At 44.4% G+C, this 23,867-nt stretch overlaps 1 protein-coding gene across 4 annotated transcripts in view; it reads right to left on the reverse strand.

The window, feature by feature from the left end:
- The window catches only part of XDH (xanthine dehydrogenase), a 74,875-nt gene extending 51,253 nt beyond the window's left edge, over window positions 1-23,622 (reverse strand). For 2 of the 4 annotated variants that reach the window (XM_043511657.1, XM_038395583.2), the window contains exons 1-7: window positions 18,338-18,871; window positions 17,398-17,494; window positions 9,464-9,521; window positions 5,836-5,932; window positions 4,156-4,264; window positions 1,851-1,977; window positions 802-863 (exon numbers count right to left, since the gene is read on the reverse strand). In XM_043511657.1, coding sequence (XP_043367592.1) covers window positions 802-863; window positions 1,851-1,977; window positions 4,156-4,264; window positions 5,836-5,932; window positions 9,464-9,521; window positions 17,398-17,451 — 507 coding nt within the window. In that variant the 5' untranslated portion in view covers window positions 17,452-17,494; window positions 18,338-18,871. Of the gene's footprint in view, window positions 1-801; window positions 864-1,850; window positions 1,978-4,155; window positions 4,265-5,835; window positions 5,933-9,463; window positions 9,522-17,397; window positions 17,495-18,337; window positions 18,872-22,363; window positions 22,469-23,479 lie in introns of those variants that run through there. The other 2 variants (XM_043511656.1, XM_043511658.1) reach the window with 2 other exon arrangements.
- Between the last annotated feature and the right edge of the window lie 245 nt (window positions 23,623-23,867).

Consider the following 23,867-nt stretch of genomic DNA (forward strand, 5'->3'; position numbering starts at 1 on the left):
TGGGTTTCACAACCATCTATAATTTCCTCTCTTTAATTCATCTTTTACACAGAATAATATACACATGCACCATAAATCATTGCTTTATATTCTGGTGTTCACTACCCATCTGAGGTACGTCTATAATACCAATCAATGTAGTATCTAGATGCTCCATTTCTCCGTGCAACCCCCCGGGAGGAGACTTTTTTAAAAATGATAAGTAAAAAAAGTGTATGGCTGTGCTTAATGCCCCACCCCACCTGGGTAGTGGGTGTTGGGAGGAGGGGTCTATTCAGCATTAACATTTCAGCTTAACACCACTGTCGTTTTAGTTTTGCAGTTCAATTCTCATGAAAGTAATTGCCCAACTGGGCTCTGCAGTTGTATGTCCCTCGTCATGCATCGTAGTTACGCACCTTTCTATACCTGCACATACCCGGATGACCTGGGAACTGCTTTGTTTTGTGGGATGCTGTATTTTTAAGAGCCTTAGCAAAAGCACTGTTAAAAGAGGCCTGCTTACTGGTGACCTGACATGGGACCACTGCACTGAGCACTCTAGTTATTAAAAGGGAGCTAACCTGAGCAACTGCCATTAATGAGTAGGTCTTGTCATGTTATCAATATGTAACATATGTACTGACAGGATCCAGGGCTGTGTTTAGGATTGGTTGGGGAGTGGCGGGGGGGCGGGGAGGGGCTGGTTGGCAAATGTATTCCCTTTTTCTCCCAGTCCAACAGTGTATTTTATCAACAGCTGAGCAAGTCAGCCTGCTGAATGCCTTGCAGAAATTTGTAATATTATATAAGGCCACTTACTTTAGCAAATGTCCTGTACCCCTGCAAAATGGGTCTGTATCCTGTACAGCGACACAAGTTTCCTGAATGGTCAGTGCAAAGGGATAAAGATGAAGAGTCATTCAGTCAAGAATTTCTGTGCACACATCAGAAGCTGATTTTGTGAGTGTTTTCCTCCACAATAACCAGCTCAGCATTAGACAGAGCTGATCAGAAAATGGGGGGAAGTGAAATTTTGAGAATATTTCTGCACAAAATCCCCCACTCTCTTTTTTATGTAGAAATTCAAAATCGCAATGAAAATTTTCACGGACATTTCAAAAATTTCCAACTATCTCTATTTAGCATTCAGCTGCCTTGACTGCACGTGTTTAATCTCAACATGCCGATTATCCAATGTCTGGAGCAACACAGAGCTCATTTCTCTTCTGAGGCTGACCTCTCTTCAGCGGGGTGGCCACTGTACTGCTGATCACAACTCCATGATTCAGCACAAGCCCAATCCCAGCCCCAGCCTCAGTTAAAGCAGCCAAGAGACTGCTCTAACCTACACAAGAGGAGAACTGGCATAACTGAGTTTTGCTCCTCCACATCCCCAACCCTGGGCACACCCCTATATGTAGGGCTGGTGGTTGGGTCAGAAGCAAGCTTTGTCATCTCCATTGGCTCTATACCAGCGAGGAGTTTCCCCCACCCACCAGAAGGTGATTTATTTAGTTTGTAAGCTCTTTATGGCAGAGATCACCCTTTTGTTCTGTGTTTGCACAGCAACTAGCACAATGGGGCTCTGGTATATGACTGGGGCTCCTATGCACTATGGTAATGCAGCTAATTCACAACAACAATGGGAATTCTCCACTCTCTATTTCCGGACAGAGTCTGTTCATTTCACACCCATGAGCAATGTAATGTGAACAGCTCATTCTGGACAATCCAGGTCTTACTTTGATAGAAACTGGCCAGTTTTAAAGCAATCAGGTTAGGTGCACTCTGTCCCACTTGGGGAGGGAAATGTAGCCCCGCAAAGCACAAGGTGCATGCCTGCAGGTCTGTTTTGGAATAGGCATTACCTTGGAAATTCTCTTCGATCTCCTCCATGTTTGGTTGAGGTCTGTTGCGAAGTAATGCATACATGGACATGACAATGCCAGGAGTGCAAAAGCCACACTGGGATCCATGGCTTTTTGCTATTCTCTCCTGAGAGGAAAAAGTGACCAAAACACAAACAGCTCTTGTTAGCAGCATTACACTGATTTCCTGACCTCACTAGTCTGTGATTCCTCACGTCTCTGGGCAGATCCTCCCAAAGGACTTAGGGCTTGTCTACACTTACTGGGGGATCAACACGCGGCGATCAATGCATCAGCGGCTGATTTAGCACTCTCCCGGTTACTCCTGTACTCCACTGGATCAAGAAGAGTAAGGGGAGTCGACGGAAGACCGTCTCCCATCAACATCGCGTAGTGTGGACTCTGCGTTAAGAATATCTAAGCTACATCGACCTGAGTTACGTTATTCATGTAATTCAAATTGCATAGCTTAGATCGACTTTTCCCTGTAGTGTAGACAAGACCTTAGTCCATTCAGATTGGTTTCAAACAGACTCACAAGAACTCATACTGCAAAATTGGGGAATGGATTTTAAAAAAACCACTTAAATCTTGGCCTACTGAAATTGATGGGAGTTTTGCCATAGAATTCTTTGGGGCCAGGATTTCACCCCAGGAGTATCTGAGTCCCTGGGTTTCCATTTGCTCCATCATAAAGATAGGGGCTATTGGTCAGAATCAGATGTGCCTTTGGATTTCAAACCCTTTTCCCTCAAAGCTTATGTGTTTGGATCCTGCAGGGTGGGGAGGTAATAGGGAAAGGAACAAGCTCTATCCAATTGGACCCACCGAATCTTCATCCATCTCACTTTAGGTCTAAGTGTTCTCTCTTTGTGATTTACCATCATGGAAAGAATCTATACAAACTGCTAGATATGTACAGAGGAAAACTTAATTTCCATCTCAAGTGCAGCATCTCTGGCAAAGACGAAACAACTACTAACTCCAAACACTGCAATGTAGTATCACCAGTGTATAATAATAATGTAACACATTGCATTTCTCTCACAACTTCCAGGACCCTTTGGAAACATTACTGAATTAATCCTCAGCAATTCCCCTGTGAGGGGGGTAAATAATAATACCCCAATGTTATAGGTAGAGAAACTGAGGCACACTAAGTTCTTGACTAAGGTCATCCAGGAAGGCCAAGGCAAAGCCAAGAATAGAACTTAGATTTCCTAACTCCCAGTCAGGGCCCCACAGAGGTTTCGAGGGGCCCAGAAAGGACAAAATCTGAAACTGAGGTCCCCAGCCCTTCCAAAGTATTACCATAGAGATGAAAGAGGTTCAAGAAGACAAGAGGGGATGGCAGGTAAGAGAGGGCCCAAGCCTGTAGTGTTGCTGTCCACCCCATGAGGATGGTGGGGTTCTGCCTGCATGCAGCCAAGGAGCGGCTGCCAGTCCTGCCTCTCCCTGAGCTCTGGCCCCACTGCCAGTTGGAGTGGTATTCCCAACCCCCGACCATACTCCTACCTCTGGGCTCTCAGCATGGTGGGTTGCCTCAGGTCTGGTTCAATGATGTCAACACCAGCAACAGTGGGATGTGGGCCCAGCTGGGGCAGGTGAGTCACTTTTCACACTATTGATGGTGGGCGCCAAGCAGGAGTAGCACTGCAACCCCATGCGCCAGGTCACAATGCCTCTCACTCAAATTTGCCGCAGCTACCCACCGATCATTTTGGGGGCCCTTGGGCAAACTGCACTTTTTGTTCTACCTAGGCCCTGTGCAGCCCTGCTCCCAGTCCTGTGCTTTAGCCACAAAATCACTCCTGGTGTAGGACTTGGATCAATACAACGTTGCAGGGCCAAAGCAAGAACACTAGCAGTATAGCTGGAATGACACCTAATATCATGTTTGCTTATAACACAGAGTTGCAATATAGATGTGTGCTTAGGTGCCATTCCCACTACGAGCAAAGTCTGCGCATGCAGTCTAATGTGAAACCCATACCCTCCTGGCTTTGGCTTTATTAACAAGGAAAGTAAGAACAACACAAGTTAAACCTCAGCCCAAGTATTCCACCCAGGGTAGGCTGTTCCAAGAGTTCCTCCAGTAGAAGCTGTCTGTCCCAGGCCCACGGTCCCACTGCCCAAGGAGCTGTTCCCACCTCCCTTATATCCAGGGCAGAGCTAACACCCCCAAGGGGTCAGCAGAAAGCAGCAACTTACCAGGTGTTAGAGCCCTACACTAACAGGGTGAGTCCGCAAAAGATGCTTGTCACAGGTTACATTGTCTTAAAACTTAACAGCAGAGACAGCTCACCTGGACAGCATGCAACCTTGTCTTTGTGCTCCCTATGCCTTCAACAGTAGTCACTGCTACGTGATGCAATGCGCAGATGGGGAACAGACAAGCATTTACAGAGTAGTGGCTAGTACCGTAAGTTAAGGTCATTCATTTGTAAAATCATTTGCCAGTGGTGCTCAGCAAAGGAAACAGGGAATCATGAGGTTATATAACTGATATATACAGTTACAGTTCCAGGCAGCCTTGTTATGATAAGCAAATGGGCTAAAGAAAGGCATTGTTGCCTCTGACAGAACACTGGAGTCATGATAGCTCCACTCAGACAAGGCAGAGTCCTTGTGAAGTCTGACACTCTCAGGGACATATCTAGACCTTCTTCATTGGATGGGAAGGGCCAAGTGGAAATTTCCAAATGCACCCTTTGTTGCTTAATGCCCCTCTGAAAGGAACTCAGATGCCATGGTGATGGGTGTAGCGTTCAAATCTAAATTAGACAGGACAGACTGGACATACTTATTAACAACCAGCTAAATCCTGCAGCCCCAACTCAAGCAAAACTCCCAGTGACTGCACCTGAGCAAGAACTGCAGGATTTGGTCCAGGGGTAACAGCACTAATCCTTCTCAAAGCACTTATAAACATTAAACTAACTAATTAGTCCTCACAACGTCTCTGTGGGCAGTTTAAATGAGTATATAGCAAATAGGGAAACAGAGGCAGAGATGTCAAATGACTTGCCCAGGCCACGCTTGAAAGCTGGGAATAACAACTGTGGAGTTCCTTGCTTCCAGCCCTGTGCTCAGACGCACCTCTTGTAGGTGGTGAACAAAGTGAAAATGTCTCTGATAAAAGATGAAATCAAACAATGTAGCCAGAACTTTCCTCATAATTAGCTCTCCTGAGCTCTGCAGCCTTTGTAGCCCCAAAAATAAATTACATAAATAAATATTCTGGCTGCTAGGGGTCAGAATGATTGAAAGGATTTATTAATGAGAACCACACTTTTTCTTTTCTTGGTCAGCCTTTGACCTCATTAGAGATGCTCACCAACCCACGGTAAAATACCCATGGCATTTTCACTATTGGAAGCTTCTGCCATTCTTGACAGAAAGAATAATCAGTGTTTTACTTCTTCTTGGTTTGATTTCATTGCTTAGCTCCACAAACGATCAAGAACTGAGAATGACATAATTCCATTTGCCAAACAGAAGAATTGTTTTGCAGATTAAATGGACATCTGCAGATACAGTGGATATTGACAGACACACAGAAGCAAGATGATTCCAGAAATGTAATAGTGATAAAGATCTTAGCAGGGTAATTGTTATTTTACTCTTGCCAGGGCAAATGCAGGGCTGTATTGCAACAGGACAATGCTACATTAGGGTTATAAAAGTTACCATATCAGGAAACACCATCTAAGCTGACATCTGGTCTGTCACAAGAGCCTGTGCACATGCTTCAAGACAAGATGTAAAATCTTCATAAGCATTGTACAATACTGTTGGAGAAAATAACTTCTTGTATCTGCTGAGTTTATGTCCTAAATTGTGGCTTGAGGCTTTGGCAGAACTGTAACGTTATATAACAACATTTATTTAATCATAAACAATGCTGCATCTCGAAGGGAAAAACCTGGATTCATGACTATTTTCATTTCCATCTCAGTTTACAGGTTCAGCTTGCAAAGGATACACGATTTTCTTCTGGGAGTTGTCAAACTTGGATATCATAACAGTGCAAGCGCCACATCCACCTTCTCCACAGCCTAGCTTGGTTCCAGGTAGCCCCACTGAGAGAATAAGGGTTAAGGAAAATACAGAAGCATAGCAATAGCCCTGGCAAATGTACAGCCCACAACTCTTTTACAGCCAAAGTTTTCCAAAGGTTCTGGCTGAAAACTGAGTTCCTAATTATCTTCACATTTTCCCTTATCAACAACTTAGTTTTTACAGACGCAAAGCCTCAAATACTGATGTGAAGACTACAGGACTGACACACAAAGATCTGATCATAAGGCAGTTAACTTTTTTGAATCTTGACGTTTTTCAACAATTTTTCAAATTTTGACCCAAAAAAACAGGAAGGGGGAGGAAATACTGCTGAAACTTTTTTTTGCAGTGTTGTTGTATTCATATTGGTCCCAGGATATGAGAGAGACAAGGAAGGTGAAGTAATATAGTTTACTGGACCAACATCTATGGGTGGAACGTACAAGGTTTAGTGCTACATTAAGCTCTTCTTCAGGTCTGTGGAAGGAAATCAGAGTGTCTAAGCTAGACACAAGTTGGGACTGACTGGTAAGCATAAGGGGTACACGTTGTAGGCAGCCACTTGAAATGGAGTGGACAATAAGAATTAGACTGTTATTCAAAAGGGGTTTGAAGTAGACTATTGCAGATTAGCAGGCAGGTGTGTTACAAATTGTTGTAATGAGCCATGAAACCAGCATCCTTGTCAAGTCCATAATTTTTAATGTCTTGTTATGAATTTAAGATCCCAGGCTCACCTTTTGAAGGTGTTGTGCAGGTTTCCTTTGAGGACAAGTATTGAAAGATCAGGTATGGAGTGATCGGTTTGTAAAAAATGCTTATCCAAGGGTGATATAGTGTTTTTGTTTTTTATCATTTTTCTGTGTAAGTTCATTCAAGAGTGTAGTGATTGGCTGGTTTCACCCACAGATTTGTTATGGGGCATTTAGTGCACTGGATGAGATATACCACATATTGCAATAAGCATGTGTAGGACCCATGGATCTAGAAAGATGTGTTGTGGTGTGTACTGATCATTGTAGCAGTGGAGATATGTCTGCAGGTTTTTCATCTATTGTTCTGGCAGGGTCTGGTGCCGCTTTGAATTGGTGGGTCCTGGTCTGTGGTTCTGATGATGAGCTTGACAAGGTTTGTGGAGTTGTTTGAAGGCCAAAAGAGTGGGTTCAGGAAAGATTTGTTTCAGGATGTGATCCCCATCAAATATGGGTTGTAGTTGTTTGATGATACCACATATGGGTTCCAGTGTGAGGCAATCGATGACAATTAGGGATTTCCGGTCAGTGGGGGGGGGCAGGGGTCTGTACTGAAGCAGGTTCTATGCGGGTATATGTTTGTGTACCTGCATCTGAGATTTTAACACCAATATAAACATTTGGAACAAGTAAGTGAGCAAAAAGGTAGGTGCTGGTACACACAAAAACATATAACTTCAGAAAACTAAGTCAGCAAAAACATAGGTATCCAATTTTAATCAGACAGATTTAGAGCCCAATTTTCAAAATTTGTTTCTGATGGTCAAATTCAGGAGTCTGTAGAAACAACGTAACTAAAAAGAGTTGATGAAAACAGAAGTTCTCTCCTGTAAGTGCAATAGCTATGGAGATTCATGGATAACAACAAGAATTAAAGAAAGTCCCTGATTCAGCAAGGTACTTGAGCATGTCTAACTTTTGAGTAGTCCCATTGAGGTTGTCTACTCCATGAATCCATCACCCATATGTCAGTTTATTGCACATACAGAAAGATGAATATACATGAGCAAATACATCACACATACAAAGAAAAGTATATGAGTGCATGCACGAAAATAAGTGAGTTCTTATTTCCTGGGGCTGTATTACCTTTTCCTTGGGGACCTCTCCTGCAAAGGGGCAGCCATAGCCAAGGGAAGTCCCCAGTAGCATGGTTCTAATGGAGCCCAAAGGAAGGAGGTGCTGGGAGCTAGAACCAGTAGAGAGGCACGGGGGATCTACCAGGTGCATCAGCTGACCCCATGAGCTCATCCACAGGGGTGGAGAGCATCTCCTATATCTCACAACATGATATGGGAGGAATCTAGCAGACTATCTTCTAGTGGTGATTTTCTCCTTCCAATCAGTTCTTGCTCAGGTTGAATTTCACCCTGCGTATATTGGATCCTCCTAGCAGTCTTAACTCAGGGTGCAGTCCCATAAGCCGTTTGTACACTGAAATCCCATTGACCTCAACAAGAGTTTTTTGCACAGAGAGGATATGTAGCATCAAACCCAGGAAAAATGCCCACTGAAGCCCAGAAACTTATTAGGGCTTTTCATATCATCCACAAATCATCTGGGTTTACCTGAGGAATGTCAGAAGACAAACTTTGAAAGCCTCTAGGATGAAAGGTGCTGTATCAAAATCGTATATTATTATTTATAATTATTTATCATTGTTTATAGTGAACTGGATGGGGCACTGCAGAGGAAGACAGAACTGATTTTCAAGGAGAAACTGCCTTTGGTTGCAGTAAATATATGGCCATGCTGAGATAATCAATTTAGGCTTGCTCCTCCACTGTTGAAGTCCATGGCAAATTGACTTCAATGAGAGCAGGCTTGGGCCCTTTCATACTAATGTCATTGAGGTTCCCACTGGAATTGACATGAAACTGATTATCTCTACACAACCATGTGTCCACTATAGCAGAACACAGCTTGTTCATGGAAATCCATCAAGGCATAATCTAAGGGTTTTCTCCTCCAATGTCACGTCGGTTTTATTAGGATGTGGGTGAAAAGCTTCCCAAGGAGCCAGAATTCACCATGTAGACTTTCCATAAACTCTGGATTTGTAAGAAAACAACAGAACCAGGAGCTTTCCCCTACAGAATATGATCATCCCAAACATTAGATTATTTGAATTACACATTAACAAGCTCAAACACCTAGGACCAAACGGTGACTCTTCATGAACAACAGTGCATGGAGATAGAGAGAGGACACAGCAGCCTTCTTCCCCACTCCCTTGTGCACCCATGCTGCATTCAGTCAGAACGCTGCCGTTAGCACACCTTGAGCACAAGCAGGCGGGTGCCCCACACCCAAAAACAAACATGACTAACGTCCTCCTTCCTCCTCCAAACCCTGTGCACCTACCAGAACATGGCAGCAAGCCTCGGGTAAGTACGAACTACACCTTTGTAAAGGGACATAGAGTCTAAGTTGGGAATCTCTTTGCATCGATGGCTTTGATGTATTGAAACAGAAATGGAAACAGCCTTAATTTGTCAGTGAGGAAATTGCTATGCAGTTTATATGTGACTAGAAATGAACTTTTCTCTCAATTTTATGGGCTTTTTTCTGTACGATTCTCTCTCCCCTCATATCTTGAATCACTAGCAACTATCGGAGGCCTCCCTTCCAAGTACTAGCTAGATTTGATGCTGCTTAATTTAGATGAGCTGATGAACTCACAGTCCAAAATAATACCAACAAACACGCTGTCCGGTTAGGGTTTGATAGCAACAGTTAACAACAGTAAAATGCCATAACCATTTGAAACAATATACACTTCTTCCTGACATTGGATACATTTTCGCCGTAGGTAGGTCAGTAAAGTTGTTTCTGGGTCCACATTTTTTTCCAACACCTGAAAGAAGAGAAAAGTATTGTAAAACATATAATCAAGATTTATATATCTAAAGAGACAGACATACAGACTATGAAGATGAACTTCAGTCCTGGTGCAACTCCGTTCACATCAACATTATCCCAGTGAACTTTATCCCTTTTCCCACTGTCTGTCACTTCTAAAATCTGCTTATATAGTACAAGAGAGGTCAGGAAAGTGAAGTGTCCCAGAAACAGGGTTAGAAGCAGATTAAGGCCTTGTCTACACTACACAGTTTTGTCAACAAAAGGCAGCTTTTCTCAACAAAACTAGTGGAGGTGTACACACTGATTTAACTCTCCTGCTCTGCTGACAAAATAAAACCACCTCAATGAGAGGCACAGAGCTTTTTGAAACATAGGGCTTGGCTACACTTGCGAGTTACAGTGCAATAAAGGAGCCCCGGGCGCACTAGCTCACTACCCGTCCACACTGGCAAGGCACGTAGAGCGCTCCGACTCCGCAGCTACAGCACTGCTGGGTACTCCACCTCAGCAAGTGGAATAACATTTGCTGCACTCCTGCTGGAGCGCCGCGGCGCCAGTGTGAACGAGGTGTTGCATTACTGCGCTCTGATTGACCTCCAGAAATGTCCCATAATCCCCTTAAGTCAAGTGGCCACTCTTGTCATTGTTTTGAACTCGCTGTAGGAATGCGGATATGCCCTTTCAAAGCTCCGTTTCTGACAGCTGGCTGCTTATCTGCTCCAGGACAAAGGAACCATTACTGAGGAATGCTGCTTGCTTTGAGTGAATGAGAGAGAGAGAGGTGCGGGGGGGGAGGGGGAAGGGAGGTCTGCTGCTGTCTAAACTTACAAGACAGCAGGCTGACACGCTCTCAGCCCCCCAAAAACCCACTCTCTCTCCCTCCACATACACACAACATACTCCTTGTCACACTCCACCCCACCCCCGCATTTGAAAAGCACGTTGCAGCCACTTGCATGCTGGGATAGCTATCATAATGCACTGGTCTTTGTGGCCACAACAGTGCGCTTCCTGCTGAGAGTGTAAACACTCGGCAGAGTTATCCCTGCTGCGGTTTCTGAAGGCTGGTTTAACTCCCAGCGCTCTACAACTGCAAGTGTAGCCATGCCCATAGTTACAATGAGGCAGTATCAGTGTAGACACTGCATTCTTTACATCACCGTAACTGGGCTCCGGGAGATATCCTGCAATGCCCACCATGACTTCTCTGCTCAATGTTCTGAACTCCACAGCCCTGCCGCCAACTACGCAGACACGTGCCCCTCCCCTTTCAAAGGCCCAGGAAGTTTTGAAATTGCTCAGCACAGAGAGCTCACATAGCTACTGCCCAGCTGAGCGTGCTGGCTCCCTGGCAGCAAACACACTCCTGCCTGGACTACATGGGAGGGGGTGGATCTCCTGGGTTTGTGGGCAGAGGAAGCTGTGGGAGAACTCGGAGGTAATCACAGATTCAAAACATTAACGTGGAATCCTGCTCTCCCCGGCAGTGGGACTGCAGCAGCAGGCAGACAGGGTGGGCTGATGCTGGGGGAGGGAGGAGAGACTGCTTTGCTGTGCAGAGCCAGGGAGGGAGGAGGGGGCTGATGTCGGGGTGTCCCCCTCACCCTGTCTCCACTGAGCTGGGGTGGGAGTTCTGGGGAGCGCCTGTCTGTGCATCAGCTTCTGCCTCACTTGCCCAACACGCACACTGTATCTCTCTCACACACACTCCCTCAACACACACACACACACACACACACACACACACACTTGTGGGCTTCTTGTGTTAGTGTTCAGCAATGTCCGTTTGATCACATTACTGAGTGCTACTTTAAGAAGTGATTTAAAATGTGTCACTTTTCGGGTACACACAGCAATCTTACAAGGTTCATAGCACGGTGCAAACAAACAATGTCAGGCTTAGCACACTACAGCAACAGATTACTGTGGTTCCGTGTTAATACGCTACTTCAAGACATCCCTCAGCCAAATAGCCCCCCATTGAGCTCCTCTTATAGACTTGTGTTCATAACACATGGCACAAAACTGAACAGCAGTGCAAGATCCATCATTTCTGACAGAGACGGCTCAGTTGCAGGTTGAAAAGTGGCTGGCAACCTAAAAGGATGCCCATGGAACAATGGGATTGAGAAACCATCATGTGACTCTGCCCTTCCTCCCATGAGGCATTGAAATCCCTTCCCAAAACACCCTCTGGCCAGTTGCACTGTAGGATAGCTACCCACGGTGCACTGCTCTCTGTGTCAACACAAGAGCTGCTACTGTGGACTGCTCTGCTGACACAAGAAGCATAGCGTGGACATACAGCAGCAGTTTAATTACAGCGGTAGCTGTACATGAATGTAACTTAAGTTGACTTAACTTTGTAATGTAGACATAGACTAAGGAGGGACAAAGCACTTGGCATCTTGGAGTTTAGTCCATCATCTCTCCTGCAGAAGCCCTGATCCAAACACCATGTTCTAATAGGTTTGGTCGTATGTAAACAAATTCTGTTAGTGATGTGAGACCCTCAAGAAGTTCAGAGGTTTGGTTCATATGAGCAAAGAAATGTTAAGTGATCCAAAGTTCAGGATTGCCTGGATCAGGATTTTGGTTCATGCCCATCTCTAATACTGAGTTAACTAATACTTATTTAAACCTAAATGCTGACCTTAGAAAGTTATTTATTACAATAAAATGTTTAATTCTTGTTAGATGTTATTTATTAAGGTAACAAGCTATTTAATTCTTGTTGGATCTGGTGATACAACCTAAGATTCAGCACTGATTCTGACTTGACATGAAGCTTACCTGGCACCTTTTTTTAATGTTTTATTAATAGTTGTACATTAATAACTCTCTTGAACCTGGAAATGGCAGCTTTTGGTGTGGAGGAACATTAATCTGCACAATTTCAGTCAACTCAGTCTTGATAGATAGTACTGTTGTTTACTGTTAGATTAGATTTTATTAGATTTAAAACTTGGTTTTACTTGAACCTTCCCTTTGTGGTCAGAAATCAAAGTTCTGTATTTGTATCTGGCCTGCAGGGTTTGTTTTGCTTCGTCAGTATTAACAGAGTACCAAGGCACATTTCCAGTAAAATTGCATAATAGGATGTGATAATGTCTTCTTGACTCTTACAATGTAGGAGTCCTAAGTACAGTCGTTACAGTTGATTTAAAATAATCCTTCTCAGTTTTGAAAGTCTGATTGAAGCAAAGAGCACTTTTATAACCTTCCCCCCCACCCAAGATAAGATAATTTACCACTCTCTGTACTTTGAGCTTTTTTTCCCCATAAGACAAACATTTTTATAATTGGCTGATTAAAATGCTACTGCAAAATGTAGCTGGGAAGCGGTTACATATACAGCTCCTGTATTTGTGACTATAAATCAGATAATTTGCAGGCAAATGGACACTGGCACTCATCACTATTCAAATCTTTACAAATATAATATTTTCAAGTGACTGGCATCACAGAGGTATTTGCAACATTCCTTTGAAAGTATATTAAGCGTGGGGATTACCATCAGAGGTGAAAGTAAGCCGGTATGGGATACCGGTAAGAAAGTGGCTGCTGGTACACAGCCGACTGTACTGGCAGGGCTACTGATGAGGGTGGGGGGAGGGGGCAAAAGGGGCAGCTGTCCTGGGCTCCCAGCTGCCGCCGCCACTACCCCAGGGCTCCCGGCAGCGATTTAGGGCCAGGGGCTCCCAGCCACCGCTACTGCCCCAGCACCCGGAGCCCCGAGCCCTTTAAATCGCCCCCTGAGTCCCAGGGCGTAGGCCAGGCAGCACTAAAGGGATGGCTGGGGGAGTCTGGCCCCAGCCCCGCCCCTTCTGCCAGAGGCCCTGCTCCTTCTGGGGGCCCAGATTCCCCCCCCTCCTTACCCAAGATCCCGGCCGCCCTTTGTACCAGTAAGTCCATTAAGTTACTTTCACCCCTGATTATCATACATATCTCAGTAATGTTGGCTACTTTCAAGGACAAAGTTGCAAAGATTGTAATGGCATTAGTGTGAAGGTACACATCAACCTGGTTTATGCACATGATCTGGGAAAGTAGAGAAACATACTTGCGAAGTCAGATTTTCGTTAACATGCTGCTGAGCCTTTCGGGTTATGCTGGGACCAAATTTAAGTTATAATCACACAAAAGTCCAGAATTTCAGAGTTCAGGTTCCCACAGCTAATCAGGTCTCTCAAGCCTATTTTGTCACACAATGCTAGTTATAATAGCTGGATGTATACGCCAACATACCTGGCTCTGAATTTCCTGACTTTTGTGGGATTCTAATTCTAGAGTCTTCACTGCAACAATCTCAAGGAAGGGGCTGGCGTCTCACGACCTCGATTTGTTTTTTTTTTAAGTAAGAATTTAATCAAAAAGGCATTTATATTCCAGTGTGCTCTGTCCCACACTCCCACTAAGCAATTGCTGAAACTAACGGGTGAAATTCACCCGCTTCTCCCCCGCCACAAACACACACACACACACACACACACACACACACACACACACACACCCCCCCAAGTAAAAGGCTGCAAGTCTTTGTGTGAGAACTGCTCTGGTGAGTAGGGGCATAAAATCCCCTCTCCCAACATGAGGGCAGTATTCATGGCTGCAGTGCATCCCCTTGCATGGCTGCCACTCTCGCCTCCCATGGCTAGTGGCCTCCATTCCATCTGCAGTAAATGGTATCTCATGTGTTCTTTCAGTAATGAGAAGCAGTTCCCTATTTCAGATCCTTCTGAGAATTACTATTTTCAAATCACACTATTGTCAAGCACAGCAAAATCCACATCCCTGTTTGTGGTCTCTGTACATGCCCCGCCTAGCCCTTTCAAGCAAAGCTCTTTTTGAGCTATGCAGACATAAAAAATAAGCCACTGGACAATTTTCTTCATGCTTCAATAAACCCCAAATGGCCAAATAGGTTTTCTTGAGACTTTCCTAAAAATATGCAATTGTGGACCAAGAATAAACACAAGAAGTCTCATCACCAAATGGCCACTACTTGGGAAGTTGTAAATGGCTGAAAATATGGGCTTAGGCCCTGATTCAGCAAAGCCTTAAGACACCAGTTATTCAACAAAGAACTGAAGCATGTGCGTAAGTTCCACAAAAATTAAATCTTTGCCAAGTTGGGGCCTTGGAATGGAAGCGGCTTCTTATCATTGGAGCAAATATGTAACATGCTGGGCACCCTCACCACACTTACTCCTATCGTTGTAAAGCAGCACAAACACCATTGTAGTAAATGGCGTTGCCTGACTGTAAAACTTGTGTAAGCAGGAGGAATATTGGGCCTACTGGGAGTTTTGGGTGCTCAGTGCTACTCGGGATCAAGCCTAGGGCTTGAATAAGACCACACACCTGTGTAAGTTAGGAGTGACTTCACTGCATTCAATAGAGTCCCCCGGGGTAAAACTACTGTGCGATCAGAACAAGGCCCCTCTTGTTGGCCCTGCCTTATGACACTGCTGTGAACACTGTTAATCTAACTACATGAATTTATTACTGTTATTTTTTGTCCTCCCTTGGGTCTTCCTCCAGCTATTCGTTAGGCTCATTTGTATTGTCTCTAATTGGCTTTTAAATTCTTTTGGTGGAAATAATGTTTACTTATGTGTTGCAGTGTGTTGCTTTATAGGATCCCAATACTCATTCTGTCTGTCTGCTTAGGTACTCGACCCTTCAAATAGGATCTGAGTACCTCACACCCATACTCCTGCACAGTGCAAAATGAAATAATCCTCATTGATTTCAGGATTGGTCCCTTACAATTACAGTTCCAATAGGCAATGGAAGAGGACTGCCACCAACCAAGTTCTCTGCTGACTCGTTCCATCTGCTGTTAGATCTTGACACACTTGCATAAGCAGCCTCATGCTCAGCCCCTATTTCCAACCAGAGAACTAAAGAATGGTGTCTGCCAGAACACTCTGCACCAAACCTCTGCTCTCCTCAGACATTGGGTAGGCTCAGATCCAAACATCATGGCTCAGCGCACTCTTTGTAAGAGATACAAACCAGAGCTCTTTACTTCAAACATCCCTGAAATCTTAGGAAAGTTTGGATCCAAATCCAGATTGGGAATCAAACTCACAACTCAGTCCCATCTCTAGCTGGGATAGGGTCATATTCTGCCCTCATGCACAGCACATGGCCAAGCTGATTAACTCCACAGCACACAGCCTTGTTAGGTGAAAACTGGGATGGTAGGAATCCTGCTCCCAGAATGCAGAACAGCAGCACAGTCACTACAGCAGCCTCTGAACCAAGAAACCATACAGCATGTTCTCTCCACGGGAAAGAAAGGCCAGTGAATCAGTGTACTGATTCTCTGGCCCAGCCCCAACTCTTGCTCTACTCTTGAGCAGCATGCAAGGAATCTCCATAGATCTGTGCTCCACAATGCACAGGCAGTGCACACCTCGACACGACTTCCCACCATGCTCGTCTCTGGGCAGTAGCACTGCACTGGTCTCATGGTATCAATGGCCATAAAAAGAGGGGCACGGTTTGCCCCACATTAAACACGGACATAGGTAAATTCTATGCAGTAGAGTGGCAGTCCTGACTGGTTTCAGTGCCTTGCAGGATGCAGACCACAATCCTAGTTAGCGTTAAACCTCCTCAGAGTGAGGGGATGCTGTGAAAAACGGAATTCACTGTTCAAAGGCTTCCATTGTGTGCAGGAATCACACCACCCACCTTTGAAAGGTGTTCCAAAACTTCCTCTCTACTGACACCTCAATCTGGGACTGTTCATAAGATTTGTCATCTAAAAAGAATGGCTCAGGTATGGGAACCTCTCTCATATCCTCTGCAGTGAAGACCGATGCAAAGAATTCATTTAGTTTTCTCTGCAACAGCCTTATATTCCTTGAATGCTGCTTTTAGCATCTTGACCATCCAGTAGCCCTACTGATTGTTTGGCAAGCTTCCTGTTTCTGATGTACTTAAAACATTTTTTGCTATTAGTTTTTGTGTGTTTTGCTAGTTTGCTTTACAAATAGGTTTGTTTGTGGCCAAACTAATTATATGTTTACATTTGACTTGTCAAAATTTATGCTTCTTTCTAATTTTCCTCAGTAGGATTTGACTTCCAATTTTTAAAGGATGTATTTTTGCCTCTAACCATCTCTTTTACTTTGCTGTTTAGCCATCGTGGCATTTTTTGTTCTCTTACAGGTTTTTTATACAATTAGTTTGAGTCTCTATTATATTGTTCTTTTTTAATTTCCATTTAATGGTGTCTTCATTTTTGTGTAGTTTCCTTTTTTGAAGTTTAATGTTACTGTGGTGGGTGAGTTTCATTGGAATCGCCGCCACGCCTCCCCTCCCCCCAGGATGTTAAATTTAATTATATGGTTGCTATTACCAAGCAGTTTAGCTATGTTTACTTCTTGGACCAGATCCTGTAATCCATTTAGGAATAAATCTAGAATTGTCTCTCCCCTTGTGGGTTCTAGGACCAGCTGCTCCAAGAAGCAGTCATTAATGGTGTATTGAAATTTTATCTCTGCACCCTGTCCAGGTGACATGTACCCAGTCAATATGGGGATAGTTGAAACCCCCATTATTATTGGGTTTTCTGTTTTTGTAGCCGTTGTAATCTCCCTGAGCATTTCACAATCACAGACACCATCCTGGTCAGGTGGTCAATAGTATACTCCTACTGCTATACTTTTATTATTCAAGCATGGAATTTCTATCCATAGAGCTCTTACGATACATCCCAACCTTTAAAGGTTGTTGTTGCTGCTACTGCTGCTCTGTTAGAAAACTTCAGTGGAAGAGAATATGATAAAATGACTAATTAACACAGCCAGGAACCAAGAACAAAGAGAATAAAAAGTTGGAATTTCTCTTACCTTTTTGCCGTTCACAAAGAAAATCAGTTGATCAGTTGTCCTTTCTGAAGCCATCCTGTGCACTGCCCAAATTCACTCTAGAGATCACAGAGCAGGCCTACACACCATAAGAAAGTAAGCACTACTGGCATCAAGGCACGCAATGTGTGTCAGACTTAGGAATGTTTGACCGTATTTCCACCCCCAAGTTATATAAGAACTGATCTAGAGGCATGCCAGCTGCAAGTGGCTAGTGCTTCTGCAGCAGTAATGATAGAACAAGAGAAGTTGAAAGAACAAAGTGACCTGCCCCACTGATATAGCAATAGATTAATTTGAAAAGCTATTTAACTGCATTTCCATTCCGAAAGACACGGCCGTGCTTGATGCACCCAAAAATCTGGCTCTATTAGAGTTTACAGAATTAACAGCATTTTGCTTTTGAGCTCCACGTAGTTTTTCCAACCATTTATCACTGCACTGAACCAAGAACACTTGTGATTTTTTTATACTTGCCCTTTCCAACAACAACCAGTCTCAGCATCAATAATTTTGTAAGATACTTTCCTGTCAAAACAGTGAGGACTTCCTCTTAATTTTCACCGGATATACAGAGATCAGTTAGCAGAGTTACTGTGAGATTATTTCATCATTTTTCTGCTTACAATTTGTAACACTCCAGTGCTTTCCACATGAAAGGAAATAAACATTTAAAAAAAAAAACCACACACACTCTGCATGCTTCTAAAGAACTACAGATAACTAGGTCCTTATGCCCAATCCAGCAGTGCATTTAAGCACCTGTGACTTTAAGCATGTAAGTAGCCACACAGAGGGCAATGGGGCAACTCACATGCTTAAAATCACAAGTGTTTAAACGTTCTGAGGGATCAAGGGCTAGGCATAATGTTCCAATTTTGGGCTCCAAGTGCTTGGTCTTACTAGTTTGTTATATCCTTACCTTATGTAGATCTGGCATGTGGCATGACAGCAAAAGACAAGGAAACCATCAATTCTCTGGGAACGAATTTGTGTTCCTGTTCCTTGTTTTTGTTTTTTCCCCACTTTCTCTGTTACGCAACTTTCAATTCTCCTGAGCTTTAATCCTGGCTTCTCAGTGGCTGTTCCAGAGCATTCCACAAAGCCCTCCACCAAGGCATGGCAAACTTGTGCTGCTATGCATTTCTTTACCTAATGCATCATCTTAATTTCTAGATCCATGCCAATTACTCTGTAGGTGCCAACACAGTTCCAAAAACCGAAGAATAGAAAAATGGTCACAGTGTAGTGACTAATCTTATTTGCTCTCCTCTGCTTTCTGTAACTTTTCCTTTGTTCAGTTCCTTTCTTTATAGGCAGTCACTTCCAAGCAACGGTTTTATTAGTATTAATTGCCTTTAGCATCTTTAAAATACCTGGGAAAGAGCCACTTTTAGCTCTGTTTTCCAAACTGCTCTCACCAGCTCAAGCAATTTTAAAACTGAAACCAAGAAACTGAAACCAACTACCACACCCAGAAGCAGCCTCATTTTGAGTACTCCCTGGCAGACTGTCAGGGCAGCCACCACCAGTGCATGCATTATTTTACTAGCACTTGTTTGTTTGTTTTCTGCAATCTACCTCCCCAGCTACACAGTAGGAGAGTTGAGGACAATATGTGTCAGCAATGGGTTCAGCATTGACTCAGCAGCACCAGGGGTGAGCTGGAGCCAGTTCGTACCGGTTCACTGGAACTGGTTGTTAAATTTACAAGCCCTTTTAGAACTGGTTGTCCCGCAAGGGTTCTAAAAAGGCTTCTAAATTTAATCACCAGCCAAAAGAGGCACCTTAGGCGCCGACTTCATGGGTGTTCCGGGGCTGGAGCACCCATTGGGAAAATTTGGTGGCTGCAGAGCACCTAGCGGCAGCTCCCTGCCCCGCACCCAGCCCCAGCTCACCTCTGCTCTGCCTCCTCCCCTGAACATGCCGCCCCACTCTGCTTCTCCCCTCCACCCCCGAGCTTCCCGTGAATCAGCTGTTTGCTCAGGAAGCCAGCGGGATGAGAAGCAGGCGGCGGCTTCGTGCTCAGGCCCAGGGAGGCGGAAGTAAGCTGGGGCAGGGGGGGCACAAGGAGGGTCACCCGCGCCACAGCAGATAACTCAGGGGGCGCGCAGGGGAACATCTCCCCACCCAAGGTCACCTCCGCCTCCCTGGACCTGAGTGCGAAGCCGCCGCTTGCTTCTCAGCCCACTCCAGCTTCCCGTGCGAACAGCTGATTTGCGGAAAGCCGGGAGGGGGAGGGGGACACGAAGAAGCAGAACAGGGCGGCGCGTTCAGGGGCAGAAGAGGAGGCAGAGGTGGAGCGGAGGTGAGCTGGGGCCGGGCGCGGGGCAGGGAGCTGCCGGTGTGTGCTCTGCACCCATCAAATTTTCCCTATGGGGGCTCCAGCCCCGAAGCACTCACGGAGTCGGTGTCTAAGGTGACACTTTTGATGTGATCTGTGGGGAGAGCAGCTGCTCCCCCTGCTCCCCCCTAGCTTCGCTCCCCGGCCCCTAGGAGCCAGAGGGACCTGCCAGATGCTTCCTGGGAGCTGCCCCAGGTAAGCAACGCCAGGACTCCCCACCTCGCCCTGGCAGGTCCCTCTGGCTCTTAGGGTCAGGGTAGGCACCCACTATGGTGGCCCACGATACCCTCCTGCCTGGTTCTGGGGGCAGTCAGGGGACAGGGGAGGGGAGTGGATCGGGCAGGGGTTCCAGGGTGGTGGGACATCAAGGAATGCAGGGGTTTGGATGAGGCAGGAGTCCCGGGGGGCAAGGGTGGGTCATGACCCCCTCGTGGGATGAGGAGGGAACCGGTTGTTAAGATTTTGGCAGCTCATCAGTGAGCAGCCCATTGTGTAAGCGCCAGTGTAGCCCAGGGCAAACAGCGTTCAGCCTCATTTCAGAACTTTGAAGACTTGTTCAAGCTGGTTTCGTGGAATGGGGCTGAACACTGCTTGGCCTGGTCTAAATTTGCAGTTAATGCATGTGCATCATTCTGAATGGGTGCTGAAAGCACTGTGGAGACCAGTTTCCTTGTATCCCTTATTCTGCTGCATGGTAGTGTTAGATGGGCCACAATATTTTTTTCCCCTCGATGCAATTCTTTTTCCAGGCAATTGTTACCTTGGTCGATATATCTGTGTGGTCACATACAAATACAATATCCTAATGTAATAAAGGATCAACCTCGAATTCAGTGTAATGTTTTAAAATTGGTTTGTAATATTGCAAGTAACAAGTCATAACCAAAGGAAATGTATTAGTGCAATCTTAAAATTACTATAAACATGTAAAAAGAAAAGGAGTACTTGTGGCACCTTAGAGACGAATAAATTTATTTGAGCATAAGCTTTCGTGAGCTACAGCTCACTTCATTTTCAGTGGAAAATACATTGAATGCATCCGATGAAGTAAGCTGTAGCTCACGAAAGCTTATGCTCAATAAATTTGTTAGTCTCTAAGGTGCCACAAGTCCTCCTTTTCTTTTTGCAGATACAGACTAATACAGCTGCTACTCTGAAACCTATAAACATGTAGAGTACTAATTTAATGATCAAGCATATTTCAGTTTCCTAATCCTTTTTTTCCCTAATGCAAGATGTTCTTTCTATGTTCAAAGAACACTGACAATTTAATGTGTAAATCACATGTTGCTTAAGTAATGCCAGGCTCTGCATTGAATATTTTAGGGCGATGCCCAGAGGTAAGGGTGCAACCAGCTTTTCATTATAAGTCATATTTTTGCTCTGTCCAACTTTTCATTATAAGGCTTATTTTTTCTCTGTCTACTTTATCCATCTATATAGCTCTGGACCTCATCACTGTAGTATCTGTGTACCACACAAACATTAATGTACTTATCCTCCAGTCACCCCGTTGATGCAGGGCAGTGCTCTTATCCCCATTTTACAAGTGGGGAACTCAGGCATAAAAGAAGACATTTTCAAAAGCTCCAAAATGATTTAGGAGCACATGGAACTTGTTCCCCTAAGTCTCTTAGGTGTTTTTGAAAATCCCACCCAAGGATGCTGACTGTTGTATGAATTTAGATGGAACAAATGGGCCCAAGAAGTCAACGCTGTTATCATGATCCAGCCGCTGTTCAACATTTAAACAGTTTTAAACGAGGTATGGGATAAAGATACAGATACAGAAAAGAAGAGAAAACAGTTAAAGCATTTGAAATGTGAAGTATTAAATAAGGGTTTCATTTAAACATCCTCTGTTCCCTTTAGCTGGAGAGAGTTTTAAAAACAGTGGTTTCAAACCTTTGTATTGGTGACCCCTTTCACATAGCAAGCCTCTGAGTGCGACCTCCCCCTTATAAATTAAAATCACTTTTTAATATATTTAATACCATTATAAATGCTGGATGCAAAGCAGGGCTCGGGGTTGAGGCTGACAACTCATGACCCCCATGTAATAACCTCATGATCCCCTGAGGGGTCCTGACCCCCAGTGTGAGAACCCCTGTTTTAAAAGGAATAAAAACCTGATTGACAGTCTCTTAGATGGGATTAACTCATTTTTTGAGAAAAGAGGAAAATTAGTTGACACAGTCTGGAACTGTCATTGTTCCTGTTAATGCCCCACCCCCATTTTCTAGAAGACAAACATACACAAAAGGAGAAGAGAAAGAACAGCAAAGGTAGAACATGAAGCTTCTGTCTCTGGTGTTGACTCTCACTTGCAACCTCAGTGCCAGAAAAACAGACACAGCATACAATTTTATCAGCTAATCTGAGATCCGGTGAATTTATACAAGCATCAAGTTGTTTAGGGCATTGCTTTTAGCTGCCTCCTTCACATCACAAGCTTATAGTAGTGTTGCAAAACATGCGGTCTTGGCCATCTAAACCAGGCTCTTATTAAACAGAAAGAAAAATGGCAGAGATATGGAAGAGATAAGATAAGGTAGGGAGGGGAAAGGACACATTTGGGGGGTAGGGGAAAAGAGAAAGTCTCACATCCGAGGTGGTGTTTGGGTTTCAGCCAGAGCTGATGGAGGTGGCGATGCTACCTCTCTGGCCTGGTCTGGTCAGGGTATCTCTCAGGATCAAGATGATGAAGGCCTGGAGTCCCAGGAGATTGTGGCCATGATGGTGAAGCTCACTCCAGCAGCCAGTTTTTTCCTAACATCCCTTTCTTTGAGGATCCCGAAAGGGTGTGAAAGGTAGAATAGCCCATCCCTTCATTATTTTGTCCACCAATTACTCAATCTCCCACACCCCCATTTTGGTTCATTGCTTTCTGGTCCTCTACTCCTTTTGTTTACTAGTCACAGTCTTAACATAGTGCTTGAGTTATATCCGTAGGCCTTTTTGTCTGTACCATTCAGCCTCACTTTTGTAATTGTTTCCATCAACATTTGTTGTGATAGGCTATTGTGACATCCATGAACTTTCACTCACTTCTTACAGTTGAGCTTACAATTAGGATAAATTTGTAGGCCCAATTAACACAACAAGCCCAGCCCCTCAAAGGTATTTAGGGATCTAACTCCCACTGACTGCAGCTAACTTGCAGTCAGTGGAAGTTATGTGCCTAAATCCCTTTGAGGACCTGGGCTCAAATGACTTGCCAAAGGCCACACATGAATCCTGTGGCAAGACAAGGAATTCCTAAGTCCCATATCAGTGGTTTAACCACACAACCATCCCCCTCTAACTTTAACAACAACAAAAGGCATCCCTTTGGTATAAAAACCCACATGTTTAACCTCAGGCTATAAGAGAAGTTTGAGTGTCAGAAGCAAATTGGTTAGTGGCCACACTATTTTTGTAGGGCATTGAAAGTGTAACCAGCTTCTGACTGGTAAAAAGTGTCCTTTTGTCCACTCATAACTCAGAAGTGGGTTAATTTTACGAGTTCACATTTCCCACACACTCGCAATTCCTTACAGAGGGCAGAGGGGAGTTTGAAACAAACTGAGTCTAAAACCAAAAAAATTGTGGAAGGTTTTTTGCAGTCTGACTGGTTAATCCTGTGGATCTAGCAAGTGCAGTGAATTAAGCATTCAATTCTTTAGGCGATTACTATTACTGATTGTATGTATAGTGCGATTATAGGGTGCACTCACTCACCAGCAGAAGGCCCTCCTCGTGTCAGGATGCAGAGTTTCAGGGACTCTTCCTTTCCAGCACTCCCATGGGTCCTGGTTCTGTACAGTTCTGCTGCCTCTGTGGCTTAGCCCTCCAGCCAGATGAGGTTTCAGTCCAGATGCCTTCTGAGGTTAGAGAAAAGAAAGTAAATCTTAACTCAAAATAGCCACTGACCATTGAAGTCCATAATATAAACACCAATCCTTCATACAGACCCAAAGCCAGGAAAGGGTTACTTGGGTTAAGGCAGGGAGAGCCTGCCTTTCCAATCCTTGTTTCATCCAGAAACTTATCAAAGCAGCCAGACCTTTTTTTCTAGCCTGCTGGATTCTGATTGGCCTCTGCCTGCTCCTGGCCTTTCTAAATGCTA

This window comes from Dermochelys coriacea, chromosome 3, assembly GCF_009764565.3.
Source record: "Dermochelys coriacea isolate rDerCor1 chromosome 3, rDerCor1.pri.v4, whole genome shotgun sequence".
Classification (NCBI taxonomy): Eukaryota; Metazoa; Chordata; order Testudines; family Dermochelyidae; genus Dermochelys; species Dermochelys coriacea.